The 26,092-nt window shown below is 43.3% G+C and overlaps 1 protein-coding gene across 10 annotated transcripts in view; it reads left to right on the forward strand.

The window, feature by feature from the left end:
- The window catches only part of tnrc18 (trinucleotide repeat containing 18), a 161,448-nt gene that overhangs the window by 53,403 nt on the left and 81,953 nt on the right, over positions 1-26,092 (forward strand). For 9 of the 10 annotated variants that reach the window (XM_068055767.1, XM_068055771.1, XM_068055769.1 and 6 more), the window contains exons 3-4: positions 5,476-5,652; positions 21,022-21,147. In XM_068055767.1, the coding sequence (XP_067911868.1) occupies positions 5,476-5,652; positions 21,022-21,147 (303 nt within the window). The remainder of the gene's footprint in view (positions 1-5,475; positions 5,653-21,021; positions 21,148-26,092) is intronic. The other variant, XM_068055777.1, reaches the window with a different exon arrangement.

Genomic DNA, 26,092 nt, shown 5'->3' on the forward strand with positions numbered 1-26,092 from the left:
TGTTAACATCTTTCAACCTCGAAGATATTGCTAAGATTGAAGTGAGTCAGAAAATGTTAACGATGGAATTCATATTGTATATGAGGGACTAAGGCAAAGATACAGGAGATTATGCTTTTAATAGAATGCAGCAGTTGGGGGAAAACATAAGGTTTATATTTGGCACTTCTCTTTGTATAGAGTCAGCATTTTTTGTTGCTGCCTGTAGTCAATGCTTGTCTTTAAATGCAAACCACTTTTTTCCCGCAATAGTAGTATTTTATAATAGTTAGAACAGTTTGCTTCTGAGTTCCAAGCAGCTGCCTCATTAGCATAAAATGAAACCTGAATATCTCTTACTGCATTTTGTACATCACCTAGCAGGGTCATTTAGTAAACAAGCATAGTCGGACTGGCCTAATATTTAACTCTGATAACCAGATCTAATTAAACAACGCCAGACAACTGTGGTTATTACTTAAACATCGATAAATATTTGCTTTCAGCACTGCACGTCAATGGTGTGAATTTTTCTTGTTGAAAGAAAGGCTTTTGTGTTGATGGCTGGCTATTGAAATCATAGAAAGAACGCACTTGCATTTATATAGCGCCTTTCACAACCTCAGGACGTCCCATGAACAGCAATATGATAATGGCCAGACCATTTTTTAAAACTGATGTTGGTTGAGGGATAAATACTGGCCAGGGCACCGGGAATAACTCCCCTGTTCTAATCGTGATGTGCAAATTTTATATTATCATATGTGAATATGTCCCCCACTCGAGTTGAATATGGTAACTGGGATACATTTGTTCTGTTCCCTTTTTCTTTTTGATCTTGCTCTGCTACTCCACCCAGCTCCCCCAAGGCTTCTGACTCACACTGGAGTAGAATTCTATAGGTTCCCTCCAGCATTTTATAAAATGCATGACCTTTCCACAAACATGAGACGAGACAGTGGGCTGAATTTTACCAGCCCCTCGACACCATGGGTTGCGGCATGGGGGCTGGTAAAATTCTGCAGGCAGATGCCCGCCTCAACCCACGACATTAAGAAGGGCCCGCCACATATTATCAGCGGCGGGGGACCTCGGTGCAGCCCCCTCCACCCCCAACCACTCCCCGCCCCCCACCGCCGCCTGGCGGCAGGTCCTTCATCTCTGTATGCACATTGCCATTAAATATATTCAAAATAACTTACCTGCCATCCCACCTTGATTTTACGGCCTCTGTTCAGCCGTCGTGCACTTTTGGAACTGCACGGAATTCCGAGGCAAGAACCGGATGGGGAAGGGGGAGTAATAAAATTTTCAGGGCGGGAGGAGTGGAGGAGCGGGAAAATCAAGTTTTATTGGATGTGGGGACGGTGGGAAGGGGTTGAAGGGCAAAAGATTGAAGGTTGGGGGAAATGTTCAGGTATTTGAAAAATCAATTGATGGTCAATACGGGCAATGAAATGACCATTGTGGGGGTGGGGGGGGGGGCGAGGTTGGGGAAAGCCCTACATCACTTAATTTTATATTTAATAAAAATAAATAATGTTCTGCCCTTAAAAATTAAAATTAATTGTAAGGGCTTAAAGCCCTTTACAAATGGTGCCGGTGCTTGCACGGTGGCACCGGACGCCATTGCCGGGGACGCGGAGGTCGCCCCCTTATGTCATTGGGGGTGGGTGCTCCTCCCCCACTATTTAAATGAGCCCCCATGCGAAATATCGCGGGGCTCCACAGCGGCTGCTGAATGTGGGCACCCCGCCAAGTTCAAAGGGTGCCGCCACAGAGCATGGCATCCGAATAAAATTCAGCCCAGTAAGTGCAGACAGACTGTTCAACTGCAGGAACATCACAGCTGAGCCTAATTCCACGCTTAAGACTTGTGGCAGTGTTGGAGTGACAATCTGAGCCTGGATTTTCCACAGAAACCACTGTGTCAGCCAGTGAGTTACAGGCAGGATGGGGCTTAGGATTCACACCAAATGGTCTATTTTATAGCAAGCAAAGTCTATTTAATCAGCAAACAGTCTACAGTGTCTAATTAAAATGATTCTCTGAACTACAGTAAAAAGAACTTGTGGGTAAAACTACAGCTACATCTCCTGATAAAAGCACAGTGATTTATCCAGAAAAATGCAGTGACTGAAGAATAGTTGCTGTGTTTCTTGTAAGCTGAGCACACGCCCATCCGCAAAGCAATCCGAAAGTTACCGTGCAGGCCACTCACAAGTTATCCCTTTTAAGATACCACATGTGCTCGGCCCACAAGAAAATTTAAAGGTACCACACATTCAAATGAACAGGCCACACACAATGGAAGTAAATTAGAGAGAACAATAATAGTTAATAAATATTACGTGAGTAAAATCAATCCCAGTCACTTATTGCAGTGCGGTCTCCAGGAATGATTAACAGGAATTACTGAACCAACTCCACTCTAGCTGGGAATAGTGGCGTCACTATACGCACCCCCACCCCCCCCCCCCCCCCCACCAGACAAGGCTCCGACTACTGACTGAAGTCCCTTAATGCTGCACAGACAGGGCTTGGAATCTCCCTGTTTATACAGTTCAGTTTCCACACTTAATGTGTCGAATTTACTAACTGAGTCTCTGAGGGAAGCTGAGAATTGTTAGTGTAAAACAAACACTATTGTCACTTTGAGGTTTGCAGCATTCATGTGGTGTACAAGGGATCTTACTGATCACTGGTAAAAGGGAAGGGAGAGGGTATAGGAATATCCCATACTTGCAACATAATGCTCTTTATATTAAAGAGCCAATTTCCAACTCTGTAACATTACCCGATTCTGTCCCTGCCTCAACTCATCTTCTGCTGAAAGCTTCACCCATATCTTTGTTATCTCTAGACTTGACTATTCCAATGCACTCCTGGCTGGTGTACAACATTCTACCCTCCCCAAACTTGAGGTCATTCAAAACTCTGCTGCCCATGTCCATACTCACACCCAGACCCATTCACCCATCACCCCTGTGCTCGCTGAGCTTCATTGGCTCACAGTTAAGCAATGCCTTGATCTTAAAATTCTCACCCTTGTTTTCAAATTCCCTCCATGGCTGCACCCTATCTCTCTAATCTCCTCCAGCCCTACAACCCTCCGAGATATCGGCACTCCTCTCATTTTGGCCTCTTGAGCATCCCTGATTTTAGTTATTCCATCATTCGTGGTCATGCTTTCAGCTGCCTAGGCTCTAAGCACTGGGATCCCTTCCTAAACTTCTCTACCTCTCTATCTGTCTTTAAGCTGCTCCTTAAAATCTATCTCTTTGACTAAGCTTTTGCTCATCTTCCCTATTATCTCCTTATGTGGCTCGCTGTCAAGTTGTGCTTTGTATGGCTCCTGCGAAGTGCTTTGGGAAGTTTTATTATGTTGAAGGTGCTATACAAATAAAAGTTGTTGTTGTTTGTTATTAAGTCTGTGAAGAAAATAAGAATGGTAGTAGCAGAGTTTAAATACTTTTAACAAACCACCAGCTTGCCCATTCAATCCAACAGGATGTGACTAACACTGTGTAAATTTAACTAACAACTGAATGCATCCAAACTAGAACCTTGCAATTCAAGTGGAGTTTGATTTTTTTGGGTCAACTGCCTGTACCTGAGTTCCTAATAGAAGGCCTGCAAGTTGCCTCTATGCTCTGCTCAGGAAGCATGTTGCATGCACAGCCTGACCCCGTCTTGGAGTATTGTGGTGAATTCACGCAGGTTTGCTTCCTATCCAAGCTGAACCTAGGAGTGAAAGTGGCAGTGTTTAAGGAAGTAGCCAGTCTATGAGTAAAACACTTTGTACTGTTGGTTTTAACATTGTCTTTTTGTATCTGAGCTCTTGCTGTGAAGTCATGACCTTCGACTCTCACAGGACATTGTGTGCACAGCTTTTTTAGGGGCCTAACATTTGCATGATAACCTATTATGTTGCATTACTGACCTTGCTGAAGCATGCTCATCCCAGCCTTTGACACTGCCCTGTCACCTATAATCGTCTGTGTGATATTTGTAGCCCAGATTAAATTGTCTGTTATACCAGATGCTGTTCAGTAAAGAAAGAACTTGCATTTATATAGCACCGCAGGACATCCCAAAGTGCTTTATAATGAATGAAGTACTTTTGAAGTGTAGTCACTCTTGTAATATATGAAAAAAAGGAAGGCAATTTGTACGCAGCAAGGTCCCCCAAACAGCAATGTGATAATGACTAGGTAATCTGTTTTTCGTGATGTTGTTTGAGTAATAAACATTGTCCAGCACACCAGGGAGAACTCCCCTGCTCTCCTTTGAAATAATGCTGTGGAATCTCAGTTTAACATTTCATCTGAAAGATGACATCTCAGACAGTATAGTACTCCCTCAGCACTACATTGGAGTATCACCTAGAATTTGCACTTAAGTCCCTGGAGTGGGACTTGAACCCAAAACCTTCTGGCTCAAAAAGCAAGGGTACTACCACTAAGTCAAGACCTGTATATGCAGACAGCCCATCTATAATCAGATAGCTCATTGTACATTTTATTTTTCAATTGATCAGTGAGGTTTAGCCACAGTAAAGTACATTGATGCTGTGATGTATAAGCATATATTCTAATTCTAATGGCAGTAATAGACTCAAAGAGCTATCCTTTGTAATACTTCAGTATGTAACTTTGCCATATTGCTGCTGTGGCCTCTGTTTACCTCCTCAAATCTTCCCCTCTTTTCGGCTTCATTAAGTGCAAAGCATCCTATCCAATCTGTGCAATGCCACTGTTTTGTAGTTTTCACTGGAAAATGGATGGAATTGCATAGCTCAATTCCCTGAAGCTCCATTTAAGATCCCAGAATCCGACCTAATAAAGATGGGATTTGTGACTTTTTCAGTCATCGTAAACCAGTGACTCTGGTTACTATGCAAGCAAAGCTAGTTATGAAAGGAAGGCACTTCCCTCATTTGGGCCTAGGAATGAGAGGAAGGAAGTGAGGGAGAAAAATTTACAGTTTAATAAATCTGGACTGTTGCTGCTTGTTAGTCATGTACTGAGTTTTTTCTTCAGTTTTTATAGAATATAGATTGCAGTCCCACTTGATTTTATAATATATTTATATACATGATGTCCTAATGTTGTCAGATTCTCAGAACTTGTACTGGTCATCAGACCCTGATCTTCCCAGCATTGTAACTGTGTCATTGCCCCAGAACTTACCATAGGTGTTGGGTATAAGAACAGGGATTGGGACTGGCACTATTTTTAAGTTCAGCCTCATTTCAATCCATTAGCTCAGAAGGTGGTTTTGAAAAGGCATTGCAAAGGTGGGAGGTTTACGCTACAGTAATTTACAGTGAGTAAATGTTATACTGCTTGCTTTTGCTGTGTTTTAAATTCAGAATTGAATTGAGTGTAATTAGGGTTTTTTTGTATTGTAGAGTGGTTAATACTGTGGACAATAATCTGGCAGATCCTGACTGTACTGTCTCTCACCCCCTTCCCCTCCCTCTCCCCAAATCAGGTGATGCCTACCCCGGTGGCTCAACTCCTTTTCTTGGGGGTTTCGTCGCCAGTGGCCTAGGGACCTCGACTGCACCTCATGGAACCCCTGCTCCTTTGCCCTCTGACCCTTCCTTCCGTGGACCCAACCCCACAAATATCCAGATGGCACAGCTCTGGGTCGCACACCCTCCTGAAGGTAATAAAAAAAAATTCTCAACTGCACTCACTTCTTGGGTTTTACAGCCAATGCTAAGTCTACTGGCAGGATCAACAACGGGCTTAGGAATCAGCAGCTACATGTGTTGCAAAGTTTTTGTTGAAATGATCTAGAAAACAGAAAGCAGTAATATCCGAGCGACTTGGATATAAATTCTCCCACGCAAAACATCTGGAACTGGTCATCACTCAACAGGCCAAAAAGGTGTTCAAAATTATGAAGGGTTTTGATGGAGTAAATAAGGAGGAACTGTTTCCACTGACATGGGGTCAATAATCAGAGGACATTCAATTTAAGATCATTGACAAAAGAATAGGTGGGCGGGGGTATGGCAAAGATGATGTGATTTATGCAGTGCTTTGAATGATCTGGAATGCACTACCTGAAAGGCTGGCTGGAGGAAACAGATTCAATGGTACCTTTCAAAGGGGAATTGATAAATACCAAAAAAGGAGAAAAGAAGAGCCATGGGGAAAGAACAGGGAGTGGGACAAATTGGATAGTTCTTTCAAAGAGTTGACACAAGTTAGATGGGCCAAATGGCCTCCTTCAGTGCTGTAAGATTCTATGATGAAGGTAAAGCAGCAGACTATGAGAATTCAGGAAGAGGCTGCATTAGAGGAACTGATTTTGGATTAGAATCTAAGCCTTCAGTTTAGCAAAAGGAGGCAGAGAATGGAATTAAAGAGTTCTGCATTTTCCCAACTTCAATCTGGAGAAAATCCTTCTGGCGCTGAATTCTGAATGAATGCTGATTGTGTGCAGTTCTTCCCTCACTCACATCCATGGAAAAGAGGAGTAGGTGGGAGTAGATTTATGCCAGTATTACCTTTATCCCAGCTTGGCTGCCCTTTTCAATATTTTTTGCTGCCATTTTGAAGGGACTGACTCCTCAGCCAGCCTCCAGTACACAAAGGTCACCTGTCATCTCACATAGCCTTTACTTTGCGCTCATTATCAAGGGTTGTCAATCCCTCCAGGATTCTCTTAGAATTCCCAGGAATTCAAGATTAATTTGGTCATTGCTGTGAACAACCCAGGAGAAAAATCTTAACGCATTAAAAAAATTGTGTGCAAAACCTGGACAGCTGAGTTGATCTTTTTCCTCAGGTCAGTCCCTTTGGTTTATCCCTGACTGAGCCAGCCAGGGCTTCACCCTGAAAGCTCCCAAATGTAACAGTGGTTTCCCTCTTTAAACCTTATGCCTTTCAGTTTTGCTTTTTGTGCCTATTTCAGTTGACCAACACTGGGACAGGTATCAACAGGAAAACAGATCATGGAGGACGCACAGCTAGTATAATAATCCAGACATAAAGTTCAACTTAAAGAAAAGAAAAAATATGAAATCAAAATGACAGTATTGCAATAGTAATGGAGAGTATTCCATCAGAAATCCATCAGTATTCCATCCTCAATGATGGGGGAGCCCAGCACATCAGTGCGAAAGACAAGGCTGAAGCATTTGCAACAATCTTTAGCCAGAACTGCCGAGTTGATGATTCATCTCGGCCTCCTCCTGAAGTCCCCAGCATCACAGATGCCAGTCTTCAGCCAATTCGATTCACTCCGCGTGATATCAAGAAATGACTGAAGGCACTGGATACTGCAAAGGCTGTGGGCCCTGACAATATTCCGGCAATAGTACTGAAGACCTGTGCTCCAGAACTTGCCGTGTCCCTAGCCAAGCTGTTCCAGTACAGCTACAACACTGGCATCTACCCAGCAATGTGGAAAATTGCCCAGGTATGTCCTGTACACAAAAAGCAGGACAAGTTCAACCCAGTCAATTATCGCCCCATCAGTCTACTCTCATTTATCAGTAAAGTGATGGAAGGTGTCATCGACAGTGCTATCAAGCAGCACTTGCTGAGCAATAACCTGCTCAGTGATGCTCAGTTTGGGTTCCGCCAGGGCCACTCAGCTCCTGACTTCATTACAGCCATGGTTCAAACATGGACAAAAGAGCTGAACACAAGAGGTGAGGTGAGAGTGATTACCCTTGACATCAAGACAGCATTTGACCGAGTATGGCGTCAAGGAGCCCTAGCAAAACTGAAGTCAATGGGAATCAGAGGGAAAACTCTCCACTGGTTGGAGTCATACCTAGCACAAAGAAGATGGTTGTGGTTGCTGGAGGTCAATCATCTCAGCTCCAGGACATCATTGCAGGAATTCCTCACGGTGGTGTCCTAAGCCCAACCATCTTCAGCTGATTCATCAATGACCTTCCTTCAATCATAAGGTCAGAAGTGGGGATGTTTGCTGATGATTGCACAATGTTCAGCACCATTCGTGACTCCTCAGATACTGAAGCAGTCTGTGTAGAAATGCAACAAGATCTGGACAATATCCAGGCTTGGGCTGATAAGTGGCAAGTAACATTCGTGCCAGGCAATGACCATCTCCAACAAGAGAGAATCTAACCATCTCCCCTTGGCATTCCATGGCATTACCAACACTGAATCCCCCACTATCCACATCTTAGGGGCTACCATTGACCAGAAACTGAACTGGAGTAGCCATATAAATATCGTGGCTACAAAAGCAGGTCAGAGGCTAGGAATCCTGTGGTGGGTAATTCACCTCTTGACACCCCAAAACCTGTCCACCATCTACAAGGCACAAGTCAGGAGTGTGATGGAATACTCTCCACTTGCCTGGATGGGTGCAGCTCCAACAACACTCAAGAAGCTCGACACCATCCAGGACAAAGCAGCCCGCTTGATTGGCACCCCATCCACCAACATTCACTCCCTCCACCACCGACACACAGTTGCAGCAGTGTGTACCATCTACAAGATGCACTGCAGCAAAGCATCAAGGCTCCTTAGACAGCACCTTCCAAACCCACGACCTCTACCAACTAGAAGGACAAGGACAGCAAATGTGTGGGAACACCACCACCCGCAAGTTCCCCTCCAAGTCACACACCATCCTGACTTGGAACTATATCACCATTCTTTCACTGTCGCTGGGTCAAGATCCTGGAACTCCCTTCCTAACAGCACTATGCATGTACCTACATCACATGGACTGCAGCAGTTCAAGAAGACAGCTCACCACCACCTTCTCAAGGGCAATTAGGGATGGGCAATAAATGCTGGCCTAGCCAGTGACGCCCACATGCCATGAGTGAATAATAAAAAAAAATGCTCCTGACTTGTGTCTTGTCAGTGGCAGAAAGACTGAGGAGTCAGGAGGTGAGCCACTCCGCAGAATACTCAGCCTCTGATCTAACAAAATCCTTAATAATAGGCATAAAGAAGGTTTCTACCTGGGGAATCCAAAACTAGGGGTCATAAATGTAAGATAGTCACGAATAAATCCAGTGAGGCATCCAGGAAAAACTTCTTTACCCAGAGAGTGGTTGGAATGTGGAACTTGCTACTGCATTGAGTAGTTGAGCTGAATAGCATAGATGTATTTAAGGGGAAGCTAGATAAATGTACCAGGGAGAAAGAAATAGAAGATTATCCTGATGGGGTTAGCTGAAGAGGGGTGGGAGAAAGCATGTGTGGCGCATAAACACCAGCAAGGACCTTTTGGGCTGAAGGGCCTGTTTCTGTGAAGGACATTCTATGGAAGATTTTCTTTAAATCACTGCACACATACAAAGTTCAGAACATATTCACCACTCCCTCCCTAGATTCTGTTCCCCCCCCACCCCATGCCTGAAGATGATAATGGCCCAACCTGAATTCCAGAGGAACCTATTGGTGCACTCCCAACACCTGAGTTGATTTGAAAGTGAATCAACGCTGAATTTAGTTCCACTGGGCCATTTTTTCAAAATCAGAACGTGAATCCAGTCAGCCAGCTGATTAGATGGGTGTGGAATACAGTTAGAGAAAGAGCTGAGATGAGTCACTGAGGATTAATAAAACAGTCGTACTGACTGAAAGGGTCTTGTTTTCACAGTACTGATGCCATGTGCTCAGGCCAAGCCCACCCTTTCCCTGCTTTGTTGAGTTTACTTTGCCATTCAAAATAAAAAACATAGGTGTGGCTGGCAAACGGTGATTCAGAGTCAATCAGGCCAAGCTTTGTGTTCTTCAGCAATGACTCATGCAGTTATTGTAATGAATCCCATTTCTCTATTCAAATACAAACCATCCATTCATGAAGCAGTCTAAAAATGGAATTAACTGCTTCATGTCTGTACTCTTGACGGTAGGAATCCACTTGAACTACTGTGCTGTCAGTTCCACGAGTCATGTTGTGTTTGAATACTGAGCGGGAATTGTGGTTATTGATGGTTTATGTTGTTGTTAGTGTTACCACTGCACATGCCGTGTTTTGGTGAGTTACTCTTAACAAAACAAATTATGGTTTATACCACAGATTTTAGATTTAGTAAGTAGGTGGTTGCTTAATTATAAGTATGTGTCATTCGAGCTCCATTAATTCTGAAACTCCAACTTCCAACTTCTGAACAGAGAGTATCTGAAAGGACCAGGGTTGCTGAACCTAACTAGGTCAATTGAGGGACTTGTGCCAGGCCATAGCTCAGAATTTCTAGGGCTGTGCTCGATTACTGAATTGAACAATTAGCATTTTTTGGAAATCAAAGCTCTTTTACTTGTTTCTGGTGAGCAACTGTAAACCCAGTTGCAGTCGTGCATGCAGTTGCCTTTGGCTATCTGGGGCCTGTTTTACAGGGCTCCAGGGACAGGATAGTGCCAACTGAACAAACCTAGAAATGTAGCTTGGATCTTTGCTTTTCCTTAACTTGGTAGTCAACCTATGTATTGGCTGAAAACTCAGCTAAGTGCACCAAGTGGGGTTCACTCAGTGTGATACTAATATATTACTGTGAACACATTAAACTGCCTGTCTCATTATATAATGGGAACCATCTGAGGAACACTCTGGCACTGGGCTGGAATTTTTTTTAATGACTTACTGCAAAAGTATGATGTGATATTGTACGGATACCAGTTCCTTTGTCCATTCCACTGCTCCTTTCCCAAAGGCACTGACTCGTGCTGGAGTACAGTTTCATCAGCAGCTTCTGTTGTCCAATAGCATGTCCTAGTCATCAGCAGAGACAGTGAGTCGGCATGGCATACAACTATGGTATCAGCACCACCGTCCCCGGTTCATCAGCACTATTTCTAGCAGGGTTGCTGGATAGTGATCAGGAAATCACATCCTCTGTGATGCACACTTCCTCCTCCTCCTCCATCTCGACCTCTTTACAGGCTTTGATATAATTGACCACACTGTCCTCCTCCAACAGCTGTCCTCCATTTTATAGTTGGGTGGGATTTCTCTCACTTGGTTCTACCCTTGTCAATCCCGTCACAGCCAGAACATCTTCCAGCAGTGATCTTCCGCTCCTGTACCGTTGCCTCTGGAGTCACCTAAGGACCTATCCTTGGCCCCCTCCTCGTCTTCACTAACATGCCATCCAAAGTCATGGGGCTGAATTTTACCACAAGTGTCGGTAACTCAACATCGGGGTCATTTCCGGGTCGTGAACCCGCTCAAGGTAGCAGTGCATCTTCTGATTGAATTTTATGGGAAGCAGCCAATTAGTAGGTCGCCTCTGCATTCACTGTCCAATCAGGGAGGGCAGCCAGGAGCTGTAGAGAGCGCGGCCCATGGCAAGGGAGGCCATCGGCCCTCACTATGTGACCAGTGGGAGTGCTGCTGAGGCCCAAGCAGCAGGGAAGTACTGGAAGGCACATTGGTATCATGGGAGCAGTGAGACCTCTTTAGACCCATGACGATCAGAGACATCCATCTCCAGGAATTCCACACTCAATGGCAAGGCTGTGACGCAGGAAGACAGCAGCCTTGCCATTTTCCACCAGAAACATTTTGATCTCCTTCAGTTGTAACGCAGCCTCAACCTCCCTTTGTGCAGCTGTCTCCTCTCACTTGCTGGGATGTGGACACTGCGGAGCGCCCGAGTGGCATTGGCAAAATTGCTGTACTGCTGCAATAATCAACGTTAAGTGACTCCTTAATTAGCTTGATTGCATTCCTGCCGCTACCGCCACTGTCAGCGCTGCGTGCCCGCCTCCAGGAAAAGCGTGAGTTGGGAGCATGCCAGGGAGCTGGTTCGACGCTTGTTAGTGCAATTGTCCCGGCACCCCCCTCCAAAACCACCTCCATGGAAAAATTCTGCCCATGGTGTCATATTTCACTTGTGTGCTGATAACACCCAGCTCTACCTCCCCACCACCTTCCTCCACTGTCTCGGTGTTGCCAGCCTGCTTGTCCACCATCCAGTCCTGACTGAACAGCAGTCTTCTCCAGTCAAACATTGGGAAGACCAAAGCTATTGTCTTTGGCCCTGACCGCAGACTCTGTACCCTCACCACCCTGGCCATTGCCTCGGGTTGAAGCCAATTGGTCACAACCTCGAGGTCCTATTTTACCCTGAGCTGAGCTTTGGACCCCATATCCCCTCTATCACAAAGATCGCCTACTTCCACCTCTGCAACATCGCCAGTCTCTGCTCCTGCTTCAACTCATTGGCTGCTGAAACCCTTATCCATGCCTTCGCCACTTCCAGACACAACTATTCCAAGGCTTCACTGGCCAGCCTCCCATTCATAAAGTTCAATTCATCCAAATATACTACCCATATTACGTGCACAGAGTCTCATTCACATGTCACCCCCTATACTCCCTATGTTAGCTCCTGGCCCACACCCCCACCCCCAACTTAAAAATCTCATGGCCCAGTTCAGATCCCTCCATGGCGTCTCTCCTCTCTAACCACCTCCAGCCCTACAACTCTCTGCGATTCTCCACCTCTGACCTCTGGTACATCCCCCATTCCCTTCGCCCCACAATTAGCGGCTGTGCCTTGTGTGTTTTACAACCTCAGGACATCTCAAAGTGCTTTACAGCTGATGATGTGGAATGTAGGAAGTGCAGCAGCCAAATTGAGTACAGCAAGGTCCCACAAATAGCAATGAAATAATGCAATCATCTGTTTTAGGGATAAATTATTGTCCAGGACTCCAGGAGAAACTCTGCTGCTCTCCTTTGAAATAATGTCATGGAATCTTTTACATTCACCTGAGAAGGCAGACTGGGTCCCTTGTTTAATGTCCCATCAGGAAGATAGCACCTCTAACCATGCTGCACTGTCTCAGTACTGTACTGAAGCGTTTGCCTAGATTACGTGCTCCAGTCTCTAGAATGGGGCTTGAACCTACAACCTTGTGACTCAGAGGCAAGCTGCTACCCACAAAGCTTTGGCTGAAGGCTCAGTGGGCAATGGCTTCTGTTTCCCATTTAGCAGAGACTCAAACTGTTAACTCCTAATTTTTCTTTTGTGTTTGCAGACTGTAAAGTCTGGGTAGCCATGAGAATTCAGTGAAGGAATGTAGGGTGGAGGAGAGCAGAGATGGTCCAAAATGGAAAATATTTCCAGGGGGCTTTTTTGTTCACAGTAGGTTCTATTCATTGGGAAAGGTGGTGCTAATGACCCATGACGTCAAGGCCGAAAGGGCTGTGGAAAACCAGCTCGTCCTTTTGAGAAGGTGACTGATGACATTCTTTTTCACTGATCCAGTGTGTGTTGTGCCCTCAATTACTACACTGACACACAACAACACAAAAGCAACCTTTTATATAAATCTTGTGCGCCTCCTTTTAAATATCCCACTGGGTTACTGATGGAATATGGAAGTGGGGCAGTTTCCTCAAGTCCAGTATGCAGTGGACTATCAGCGCTCCTACATTGTAAGCAGGACAATGGACTATTGGTGCTCAAACAAAGCCCATGAGCTCCATACTACTTATTTATTTTCTTTCCTGCCAGCATATAAGATCAAGACGGAAGGCCCTGGGGGACTGTGGATCTGCTGCTGGTGGGTTTATTTTTTATTAATGAATGCCACTGATGGTAAAAGTGGTGGACATCTGCCATTCACTACATCAAGGTAAAACTTACCTCATATCAGGTTAGGCCTATTCTCATTGGAGTTTAGAAGAATGAGGGGTGATCTTATTGAAACATATAAGATTCCGAGGGGGCTTGACAGGGTAGATGCTGAGAGGATCTTTCCCTTTGTGGGGGAATCTACAACTAGGGGACACTGTTTCAAAATAAGGGGTCGCCCATTTAAGACGGAGTTGAGGAGGAATTTCTTCCCTCAGAGGGTTGTTAATCTTTGGAATTCTCTTCCCCAGAGAGCTGTGGAGATTGGGTCATTGAATATATTCAAGGCTGAGTTAGATTTTTGATCTACAAGGGAGTCAAGGGTTACAGGGGGCAGACAGGAAAGTGGAGTTGAGGCTACAATCAGATCAGCGATTATCTTATTGAATGGCAGAGTGGGCTTGAGGGGCCGAATGGCCTACTGCTGCTCCTATTTCTTATGTTCTTATGTAATAGTGCAAGGCTGTAGACAGTTCCATCTCCCTGACCACACACCCAAACTCCCAACCCCCTGTGACAATGCACCAATAATCAGGCTTTTTGCATTCTGAAAGCCCTTGGTTACTGTCTTATAACCATGAATCATCAAAGGGATATAACATTATATAGGAACAGGAGGCGGCCATTCAGCTCCTCGAGCATGTTCACCCATTCAATTAGATCATAGATGATCTGTATCTGAACTCCATTTACCCACATTGGTTCCACATCCCTTAATACACTTGCCTAACAATAATCTATCAATCGCAGTTTTGAAATATTGAATTGATCCCCAGCCTTAGCAGCTTTTCGGGGGAGAAAATTCCAGATTTCCTTTTTGTGAAGAAATACTTTCAAACATCAAACCCTGAACAGCCGAGCTGTACCTTTAAGATCACGTCCCCTTGTTCTGGATTCCGCCACCAGAGATTCTCTCTATCTACCTAATAAAATCCTTTAAATTTGTTCTTTAAATGTGACCGTGAAAAATATTTCAATTGAACCGCTAGCTGAAATTTAAAAAAAATGTTTACTGTTATATTGTCAGATTAATTAGGATGTTCATTCCTAGCAATGGCCCTTCCACCTTGCTCTTTCCAATGTTCCTTCTTAAGTTAATGTCATTCAGAGACGTGGACTCGAATCTGGCAAATGTCTAATGTATATATTCAGTGTTTTGACTTTTTGAACATTGTGGTTTTTATTAGAGGAGGATTCCACAAAAAGAAAGTTGACTTTAGTGTTGCGATTCACATGAACATGAACCAATAAAATGATACCAGGTTAATCCTCCCAGTGCCACAATATGACGGCCGGTTACTGACAAATACCTGCTTCTACCAGGAGGCTACCATTAAGACAGCTAACAACCTTAAAATGTGTGTGTAATTAAAATATGATTCTGTTTCCATTAGCAACGAAGCGCTCCTTAAAGGCTGATGGAGAGTGAATTCGGATTCGAGTAGCAGTGATAACTGCTCTTTATCCCCTCCCTACACCCCATACTCTCTCGACTACAGTTTGAGACAGCCTGCAGGGAGAGAAGGAGGGGGTAGTTTACAAGGTGTCGTGGAGAGACCCAGAAAGAGACCGTCACCTTCTTTCCTTGGGCTTTTCAAGGTTTATTCTTCCTCTTAAATTGAACCTCTAATCCGTCTGGGTTGGGGAGAGGTTGTTTCACGGATGGCACACTAAACGTAGCAGTTGACATAAATGTGCTTCCCACTAACGAAAACACTGGGAGTAGGAAATTGGTTTTTAATCTTGAATTTAAAATCGCCCCTTTGGGACCAAAATGATTGTTCTTCAGCTCAGCAAAGCAGCTAACCGGAGGATAAATCTGAGAAAAGTTGAATTTATATTCAGTGTGATCTTCGAGTCTTGGAGAATCAGGCAGGTTGTACCATACTTTGCTTTAACCCCTTACCAGCAGTATGTTTTGTTCACGCCTTTTGACCCTTTCCCATACACAGCAGCCAAGGTACTTGACTGAATTTCCATTGTAAATAATAGCCCATGTGAGTGATGCAGGGTTTCAATAAAATTAAAGCACCTGTTTCCCACCGAACCTATTATGTAAAAGTAAATCCTGTTTTTGACAAAATGTTGCAGATGTTTCCATTCAAGTGTAGTTCCCAGCAAATAACTGGACTGCAGTTTTGACTATCATTATTACAATATCTTTAATAGTAATGTCATTAATTAGAAAAGATATATGCATTTTTAAAATTTAATTTACCTTTTGCAAATGTGAATCATGCTAATATCTAGTGGAAAAAAACAATTGAAGTATATTCTTCAAATTCGACCCAGAGCTGTGTTGGGTTATCAGATCTCATCCATTGCGACACTTGACCTCAGCACCCTGAGTGGAGTGGGAAATCAGCTGAGGCTCCTGCTCCTGATATCTTTCCAGCCATTCCTGCTGGTAGGTGTGCAGGTTTGTTAGTAGGGCCATGCATAACTCCCATGGTTGAATAGCATGCTACTACTCAATATGGAAGTTGACAGGTGAAGAGCAGACTCCAGGATCATAGCCCAACACAAGCCAGTGAGCAGGGAGAATATTTTTCCCAAAGAGAACTTTCATTCATCATCAGTAATGAACACTGAATCCAATTAGACAAACCTAATGTAATTTATGTTCTTTATATTTTTCTCTAACCAAATCGGATTAAAAATGTCACTGATTCTCCTGTGGTCTCCAGTGTGTTATAGTATCTTATTCAAGCAGTGGCCTGGGCAATTGTGTGAAACTAAAAATAACTGATTATTCTGATCACATGATCAGCAATTTTTTTACAAGATGAAGCAGTTCATTATAGTATGAAATAATAGAGGGAGCTTATTTGTTTTATTAGAGCTCAGCACTATGACATTTTTGAAAATGCAAAGAATATTTTAACCAGAATCAATGGGCTTTTATCATAATTTCTACTCTGTAGCTTTCTGTTTCCCCGCCCTTTCCTCTGTACCCATTTACTAGTGTTTACTGTACTAATAGCTGGAATGGGCAGGTTGTCTTATGAGGAAAGGTTGGACAGGCTAGGCTTGTATCCGCTGGAGTTTAGAAGAGTAAGAGGCAACTTGATTGAAACATATAAGATCCTGAGGGGTCTTGACAGGGTGGATGTGGAAAGGTTGTTTCCCCTTGTGGGAGAATCTAGAACTAGGGGTCACTTTTTAAAAATTAAAGGGTTGCCCATTTAAGACAGAGATGAGTAGAAATATTTTCTCTCAGAGGGTCGTGAGTCTTTGGAATTCTCTTCCTCAAAAGGCGGTGGAAGCAGAGTCTTTAAATATTTTTAAGGCTGAGGTAGATAGATTCTTGATAAGCAAGAGGGGTGAAAGGTTATTGGGGGTAGGCGGGAATGTGGAGTTGAGGTTGCAATCAGATCAGCCATGATCTTGTTGAATGGCGGAGCAGGCTCGAGGGACCAAATGCCCTACTCCTGCTCCTAATACTTATCTTCATATGTTCATTCAGCCTCCCTGTGTCATGCATTGTTCCCTGGGCCCGGAGGCCAGCCAGGAGAGCTGAAATGCTGCTTAGAAGCCAGATATTGGAATTGGTGCAGTTGCCACCAGGGGTGACTCATTCTCCATTCTGGTGTTGTGCCCTAATTCGAATGGTGCCAGGGATGAGGGATTTTTCGCCTTAGAGCAGAGAAGGGAAGATCTAGGTGTACAAAATAATGAGCAGTTTTGATAGAGTAAATAAGGAGAAGTTGTTTCCACCAGCAGGATGGTTGGTAACCAGAGGATGTAGATTTAAGATAATTGGCAAAAGAAACAGCCGGGAGATGAGAGGACACTTTTTTAAGTGCAGTGAGTTGTTATGATCTGGAATGTGTTGTCTGAAAGGCTGGTGCTAACTGCCAAAAGGGAATTGGGTATATAATTACATAGAATTTACAACACAGAAACAGGCCATTCAGCCTAACTGATCTATGCTGCTGTTTAAGGTCCATGTGGACCTCCTCCCACCCCTCTTCATCTAATCCTATCAACATATCCTTCTATACCTTTCTCCCTCATTTACTTGTCTAGCTTCCGCTTAAGTGCATCTATGATATTCGCCTCAATCACTCCAAGTGATAGTGCATGCATTGAAAAGGAAATATTTGGAGGATTAAGGAAAAAGAGCATAGTGAGTAGAACTAATTGGATAAGTCTTTCAAGGAGCTGGCACAGGCACAATGGGCCGAATGGCCTCCTTCTGTGTTCTGTGATACTATGTGAGGCTGCATCCCACCAATAAAGCTGTGAGAATATCCTACAGTACACTATTGCAGCATCACTTGATATATTAGCAGAACAAAATTTGCAGGGACAGATGACGCACTGGTCAACGCCTGTGTTAGCAAAGAACTCTCCCAGATGATCAGGCCTCTTTAAATTAGTATTTAATCGGTGAAGCTTTAAAATCATTAGTAAAACTGCAGACCTCGTAGTTGCCTTCCTGAGCTGCTGATTTGTGTGACAATGTATAGCACAATCTCAAACATCTGGCACACTGCGATTTACAACCTGCACTTGGGGAATCAAGTTAATGTCATGAGATAAATGGATTGTCTTTTCTGGGAAGTTTTATGTGACCACTGACTGCTACATAACCTCTTTTAAAAGAATATTAACACACATGCTAAATTGTAAGGCAAAATTTCCTTTATTAATAGAAGAGTGAATAAGACCAATCTACGTTTCTTCTTTAAAAAAGTTTAATCTGACTACCAAGAGTGGATGTGAGGGATACTCTGTCTCTAAGCGGATGTTACATATTTGATGCCTGTTCTATCTGGCTCTGATGTATGGAGAGCCTTGCATCGCCTGGAGCTGGAGTGCTGAAATGCAGGCTAGAAGAACCTGACAGCACAGAGCACTTTGGGGAAAAAGGGAGGTTTCGGTTGGTTTTGTCTGAATGATGTTAGACCGCACAATCCTGAAGCAACCTCAAGTCAAATAAACTTCCTAGATGATCCATATTTGTTTTTCTTTTTGTAAACGCCTGGGCTTGTATTGGAATCTCAGTTTATGGATATTTTTAATGCTGCAGCTTAGGTGATGGAAAGTGTGGTGGATGGAAGAAAGTCCTTTGGCAGCCATAGTCCCTACTTTTGTGCGTGTTATTGACAAGAGCAGGTTTATGGGGGTATCGCACTGCAGGATTGACAGCTCACTGGTGCACACACAATGTGTAGAATCCTATCATGTTCCCTGTAAACTAAACCATCCTTTTCTGAGTGAGATTGCTAATTATATACCTGCCCTACTTTTATTTGTCTATGGATCAATTATTAACTTTGACGTTGACTGGACAATATGACTAGTTTCTGCTGGTCGTGATGTGCCATGATATTTTACCCACAAGGGGCAATGCACCCAACTGCAGTTTTTAATTTGTTCCGAATATCAAATGAAGCTGCTCGAAGCTCATTCATAGAATGGTACAGCACAGAAGGAGAACATTTAGCCCATCGTGTCTGAGCTGGCGCTTTGAAAGAGCTATCCAATTAGTTCCATTCACCTGCTGTTTCCCCACAGCCCTGCAGACTTTTCCTTTTCAAGTATTTATCTAATTCTCTTTTGGAAGTTACTAATGAATCTGCTTCCTCTACCCTTTCAGGCAGTGTGTGCTAGATTGTAACTATTCGCTGAGTTAAAAAAAACTCATCTCTCCCTAGTTCTTTCGCCAATTGTCATAAATCTGTGTCCTCTTTTTACCAACCCTACTGCCAGTGGAAACAGTTCCTCCCCGTTTACTCTATCAAAGCCCTTCATAATTTTGTACACCTCCATTAAATCTGCCCTTAACTTCCTCTGCTCTAAGGAAAACAACCCTAGCTGTCCAGTCCCTCCACATAACTGAAGTTGCCCATTAAATACCATCCTAGTAAATCTCTTATGAACCTTTAACGCCTTGACATCCTTCCTAAAATGTATGCCCAGAATTGGACACAATACTCCAGCTACGGCCTAACCAGTGGTTTATAAAATTCACTCGGTGCTTCTGAAAGTTGTCCAGTGGCTTCTGGTTCTCTCAACTGGAACCCATGAGTACTCCTGCAGTTTCTTGATCCAAGCTGGTTGGATTCAACTGTCAACCTTGTTTGGTATTTGGAATCCTTCAAACGAGCACTGGGATTGAGTTTGGCCATATTAATGAGCACTGTAAGGCTGGCTATATTGCACCAGCAAAAGCCCAGCGTGCTCCAGCTCTTGTTTGTGAGCGAGTTTTGTGAACCAACAAGATAGATCTTGCAAACCCCTACAAGAAATTCTACTGAGAACAGAGGGTGGGTCTCTGTTGAGTCTTCCTTGCACATAGTTTTGGAAATGGTTGATGTCAAACATTTGCTTTGACCCTTGCTAATACCTATTTAAGCCCAGTGACCTGACCTTTGAACTTATAGCCTTCTTGTACCCCACCCTGCCTTTCATCATTCTGGGCCCCACTGCAGATAGCTCAGTCTATTGGCAGGTTTGACAAAGTGCCTAATTTGTATTACTGAACAGCTTCATGTGAGTGTGATTGCCATGTGCATGAGAAGGGAACAATTTGTGAATTATCTGCTCCATCCATTCAAGGCTGCACTCCTCCCCCTCAAAATAACCCTCCAATTACCACGTAACCTTTTGGAGGCAACTGCAATCTATTTATTCTAAGACAGTGAGCAATCTGAAGGGTTATAGCTTAAGTGAAATGCTTTTGTGAAATAACTTACTCCATTTTGCATTTCTGCCTCAGATAGGTTTACCTAGATTTACCCACTTTCCATCAATTCCTGTTTAAAAAAGTGACCCAGAAAAATGGAACATTTTTGGCACTGTTTTGATTTGTATTTAATCCATTAACTGAGAATTTTGTTCTGCTGTAAACTCATCATTTAGTGCTAAAAACATTTCACTAATCAAAACTCTCCCAAATAGCCTCATTTCAGTGACTTGAGGGCAAAATCTAGGCTGATATTCTAGTGTAGTACTGAGGGAGTGCTGCACTGTCAGAGGTGTTGTCTTTTGGATATGTCATGAAACCAAGGTCCTGTCTGCCCAAGATCCCACTGCACTGTTTCAAAGAGAAGGGGAGTTCTCCCAAGTATCCTTGCCAATATTTAGCCAAACAACATCATTAAAACAGATTGTCTCATCGTTATCACATTGCTGTTTGTGCCAGTTTGCTGTGCACAAATTGGCAGCTGCATTTCCTATGTTACAACAGTAACTGTACTTCAAAACTTACTTCATTGACTGTAAAGTGCTTTGGGAGGTCCTGAGGTTGTGAAAGGCACTAGATAAATGCACTTACTTCCTTTCCTTAACTATTAAAGGATCAGAACTTCACAGCAGCAATCTAGTCTGATTTTTAAAATATCTACTCAATATTTAGTGTAACTTGAAATGAAATACATTAGTGTTAAATTTGAGTGATGTTTGCCATGAGTAAAATGTTGTTTTTACTTTTGCAGGTTATTCGCACCTGTCAAGCAGCCTTTATCCTCCTTATATTCCCCTCAGTCACTTGGAGCACCCAAGCAGTGGCAGTCCAATTCTAGCCCAGCTCAGCCAACATAGCCTGTTCGAGTCTCAGAAAGGTCAGTGCCTATCATTTGTTCAGGCATCTCTCACTTCATTTCGTTCTTTGGTCCATCGAGCTATTCTAATATTGGGAAGCAAACTCATCGGTGCTTTGATTGGATAATATTTGGTTTGTCAGTTGCTATGGAATGACAGAGTAATGGATTCAGACCTCTTGCTCAATGTCATTTGTTCCCATTCACACCTGGTTACATCTGTAAACCAATCCTTGATGAACAGCATCTTCCATTATTGGTTAATAAGTCCAATGCAATAATTCTGGTCTTGCAGACTGTCATGTGGGACTAACATCAAGATTTTAAGAAGCTTTGGTCCGTGTAGCAAAGGAGTACCTGGTCTTGATTAACAAATTATTGACTAACATCTAAAATTCTTATTTATGACGGGAGAATAAGAAGATGCAAGTCATTTTCATTAGAGAAAGGAGGATTGAAAGAGACTGCAATCTAAATCTTGAAATGCTGCAAATCACGGATTATGCTGTTGGAAGAAGATCATTTAATTATAGCTGTGTAAATGGAAGCTTTGAGCAATTAGCTGGCAAGTCTCAAGTTCTGTAGCCAGAAGATATTTTCCTCCTAGAGAATAGTAAATATATAAGGCAACACCCTAACTCATGTAGTTAACTCTAAGCTAATTAAATTCTTTTAAAAAAGGAGTTGTACGTCTATATGGTTTAGAATAGAATTGAAGAATGTAAAGGTCCACATTTGATACCTTAATAAATAAGCAAATGGATCACTATGTTCCAGTCCTTTTGGTAACTTGGAAATCTCATCACTGAATGTAACCAGTCAGGGTCGAATGATATGGATTGCAATGTTAGGTTGATATCCTGGGGATCCTGCTTGATGACCTTGGGGGAATAGGAGACAGAGAAATTTAAGAACTTCTTGGAAGCCAAACCTGTGATTAGTCACATCTCCCCAAGGAGATGATAAACAAGTTGGGGCGAAATTACATTATTGAGGGTTGTTCAAGGTCTCTTTAAAGGAGGAAATCTAGTGGGGAAAAAGGCCTTTTCTGACTCTATATTTATATTTGGTGTATAGTTTTGGGATTAATATAAAGCCATAAGCCAAAAAGAATCAAGCTCAGCAAAGTCTTTTCACAATCTGCTTGAGGTTTTAAAAGTTTTTTTAATGAATTATTTTATAATGAAACATATTCAACATTTTGAATGGGTGAGTTGTGAGATTCCTCTATAGGTAGCAAAGATACCTTACGATAGCTACATTTTTTCTGTTAAGAATGATGAAAACATTGGTATTTATGCAAATAATATTGTGCCCGGGGCCACATGTGGAAATGCTGTCTATTGTTTCTCAGTGGGAGCACATGCCAAGATCTGTTAAGATATTTTGCTTCAGAATGTTTCAATTTGCCTTCATAAACCTCGACTTCATAAATGCTACCATGAATGAAAAGCAAATCCCACTAGAATTGTACCATTAACTGGTTTGGTGAGAAATACTTGGTTCAAGATTTTCTATCGCCTATGTTTTACTTTCCAAATTAAAAACATGTCATGGCTAATGCTTCCTATATTAGTTTGCGTTCACAAAAGATTTTTTCCCCCATTTTTGCTACCGAATCGAAATGCTCATTTTGAACATGGTGATATTGTGGAATAGGAAAAATAAATTGGACTCACTGAAAAAAAAACAATAAAAGCTAAAGACAAAGCAGATGGGTCAACAGCAGAAAGAGAATGATTGGTTAACATTTTGACTGGCGCCCTTGAGATTAATTTATCTTTCTCATAAACCTGCTGTGGATTTCCAGCACTTTCTGCCTTCATTCAAAATTAGATTAAGTTGTGTAGATCTTCTTAGGTGACATTTTTTAACCTATACCATTTATACTCCCCAAATATTGAAGGAATGGATAATTGGAGCAAAGTGGTAGTTTTGTATTATTAAGATGTCAGTCTTACGGGGTAGAGAAATGCACAGCAGATGCCTGCTGGCACAAATTGGGCACTGGACCAGGTCAGCCTGAGGCCTGACCAAAACTGGGCCTCAATTAAATTAGACCAACAAGCTGAGGATGCCTGCCGCGCATCCCCAAGCAGCTTGGCAGTGAAGCGAATATCAATTTTGGGCCTTTGCTATGCTGGCAGCAGCCCTCAGTTACGTTGCCTTGGGGAAAGTTGGATTGTGATTGTCTGTAGATTTGGGAGAAACAACCCTGCTTGTCCTGGCTCCCCAGGAAAGCTTTTTTTTTAAAAAAAGGACAACTTTTCATTGGTTGCTGAAGAATCCTGAGTGTGGCACCACTGACTAATTCTGGAAAGGTGTTAGGCCCCTAATTGACATAAACAAGGGGTCTAATGCCTGTTTTAGGTGTCTGCTGTAGTGTCTAAACAAATGGGCCCCCATGAATTTAGATGGGAGCAACACCTGTGCAGATTGGGTGCAGGCCACCCCACTGCCAAATTGGTATGATTTGTGACCTGTTTTATGGCCAACAAACTGACACAACACAATTTCTGCCCCTTATGCCTTGATCAGTTGTTCTACAAACTAAGAGTGATTGGGATCTCAGTGTGGTACATTGGAATGGATCTGCGCACTTCAATCAAGTATGAATTTTTCTAGAATTGACTGTACTTCTCTTTCCAAAGGCTCAAAATTGACAGGAGATTTATTAGAAACCTAACTGCTGCTATGAGAGCAAATGTACCACATCCATCACTGACTTAGTGTTGGTCAAGCAGCTTAAGGACACAAGGTATCCTTGGTTAGTCATTTGTTACAGCTCATCCTAGGATAAAGGAGTGCACTAAATGTGAGCCTTCCCACTAACTCCGACAAGGAGGGAAATGGAAATCCAGTTATTTGTGTTCCACTATATTGAAACACGGGAGCCCCTTTTAATGAAAGATCCACATTCAGCTTGAGTTTATAGCTGCCTCCTGTATTTCATATGTCCTTTAGCCAGGAGAGTGAAATCATCTCAGCTGTAAACTTTAGCCATGGTCATTGATCAATGCCACATTGTGATGAGGTCAACTTTTTGCAGGGAGGGAATGCATCCATCTATTGAGCAGCTCAGCTGAGTATGAATAGAATTCTTCCCAATTAGTACAATCCACATTGAATTCCACTAGAGTGAGGATTTGAATTGTCAGTTTTGGGTGTGTAACCCTGCCCCAGACATTTTGAAACGGTTTTTATTCTGGTTGCTCTTATTGGAATACAACAGTATTTTAAAAATGAAAGCCTGTATCTTACGCTTAAAATACTAATAATTGCATTATAGAGTGGTGCACACTATTGAGAGCTGATTCTTCATAACATCATGGTCGATTGTCTGCCTACCCACACCCCCCAAGCCGGTTTCGGATTTCTTGCCTCCCAAGTGCTGCGGCCCACCTTTGAGGGCCGAGCCTGATTAGCATTTGACTGGCGGATTGCAGGTGGGGAACAAGAGCCTGGGGACAACCACCAGCCAGTGGTATCCCAAAATATTCATTAGGCTAACCGGATCCCCAGGCTGTAAGGATGTGGATGAGGCGTCCCAGTTTTAGGCAACCCAGGCTAGTTTTGCGGAGCCCAGAGGAGCTCTATAAGTAAGGTTAATCTTTGGGCTCCAATTCAGCTGGGCAGGCAGCTGAGTGGACGCAACCACCTGGACTGTTCTAAAATGTCACAAGACCCCAATTTGCATATCAAAGGGACTTACTCGCCTGACTCAGGCAGATGCTCCAAACATCTATCGGAAGGCCCAGGGGACAACTGTGGCATCTGTAGCAATGGCAGGAATGGGGCGGTAAGTGTTTCCCCACCATTTTGGGGCAGGACGCCTCAATATATCACCCACTGTGTCAGGTGTAGCAACAGGTCCACAAACCCCCCTTCTAATGATCTCCTCTGCTTGCCTAGTTGTTCAAGGCACTATTTTGGTGCCTTACTAATCAGAAGGTGCCAGGCTGAATTAGCTAATCTTAGCCAGTACTACAGTTAACCTTGGCACCCATGGTTTAGGAGGGGTAAAAATATCCATTTCTGATCCAGTGACCCACACAAGTGCGTCAATGTGAACATCGAGAGAGGACCAGATCTGGCTTGGCTGTCATGCTGTCCACAGTCGAATAGCCACCTGACACTCACTGTCCCAGGGTCTCACATGAAGACTAACCATATGTGCAGACATAAGGATGTGTTCGATAGAAACTGACCCCTACAAGAAACAGTGTGTTCAAGAGAGATGGGGAGGAAATAGGCATAAGATTTTTTTCTTATCTTTGCATATCATGAGTTGTAAATTATTTTACCACTCCTATCAATGGTAAAACGCTTCTAGCAGAGCTCAGATATTCAGGGCAGGGAGGAAGAATTAGTGGCTAGTCCGGGCTGGATCTCACAGGCTTACCACAAACTGGCTCAAGCAGCATTATCAGAGGTTGATAAATAGAAGTTACTTGTTCAGTAAAGCACAAGCAAAATACTGTGGATGTTGGAAAATTGAATGAAAAACAGAAAGTGCTGGAAACACTCAGCCCTACAACCCTCTGAGATATCTGCATTCCTCCAATTCTGGTCTTTTGCGCATCCCCAATTTACTTTGCTCCGCTATTAGCGCCCGTGCCTTCAGCTGCCTAGGTCATTAGCTCTGTAATTCCCTCCCTAAACCTCTGTACCTCTCGACCTCTCTACCTCTCTACCTCTCTGCCTCTCTACCTCTCTACCTCTCTGCCTCTCTACCTCTCTGCCTCTCTACCTCTCTGCCTCTCTACCTCTCTGCCTCTGTACCTCTCGACCTCTCTACCTCTCTGCCTCTCTACCTCTCTGCCTCTGTACCTCTCGACCTCTGTACCACTCGACCTCTCGACCTCTGTACCTCTCGACCTCTGTACCACTCTACCTCTCTGCCTCTCTACCTCTCTACCTCTGTACCACTCTACCTCACTGCCTCTCTATCTCTCTGCCTCTGTAC

The sequence above is a fragment of the Heterodontus francisci genome, chromosome 24 (genome assembly GCF_036365525.1).
Source record: "Heterodontus francisci isolate sHetFra1 chromosome 24, sHetFra1.hap1, whole genome shotgun sequence".
Taxonomy (NCBI): Eukaryota; Metazoa; Chordata; class Chondrichthyes; order Heterodontiformes; family Heterodontidae; genus Heterodontus; species Heterodontus francisci.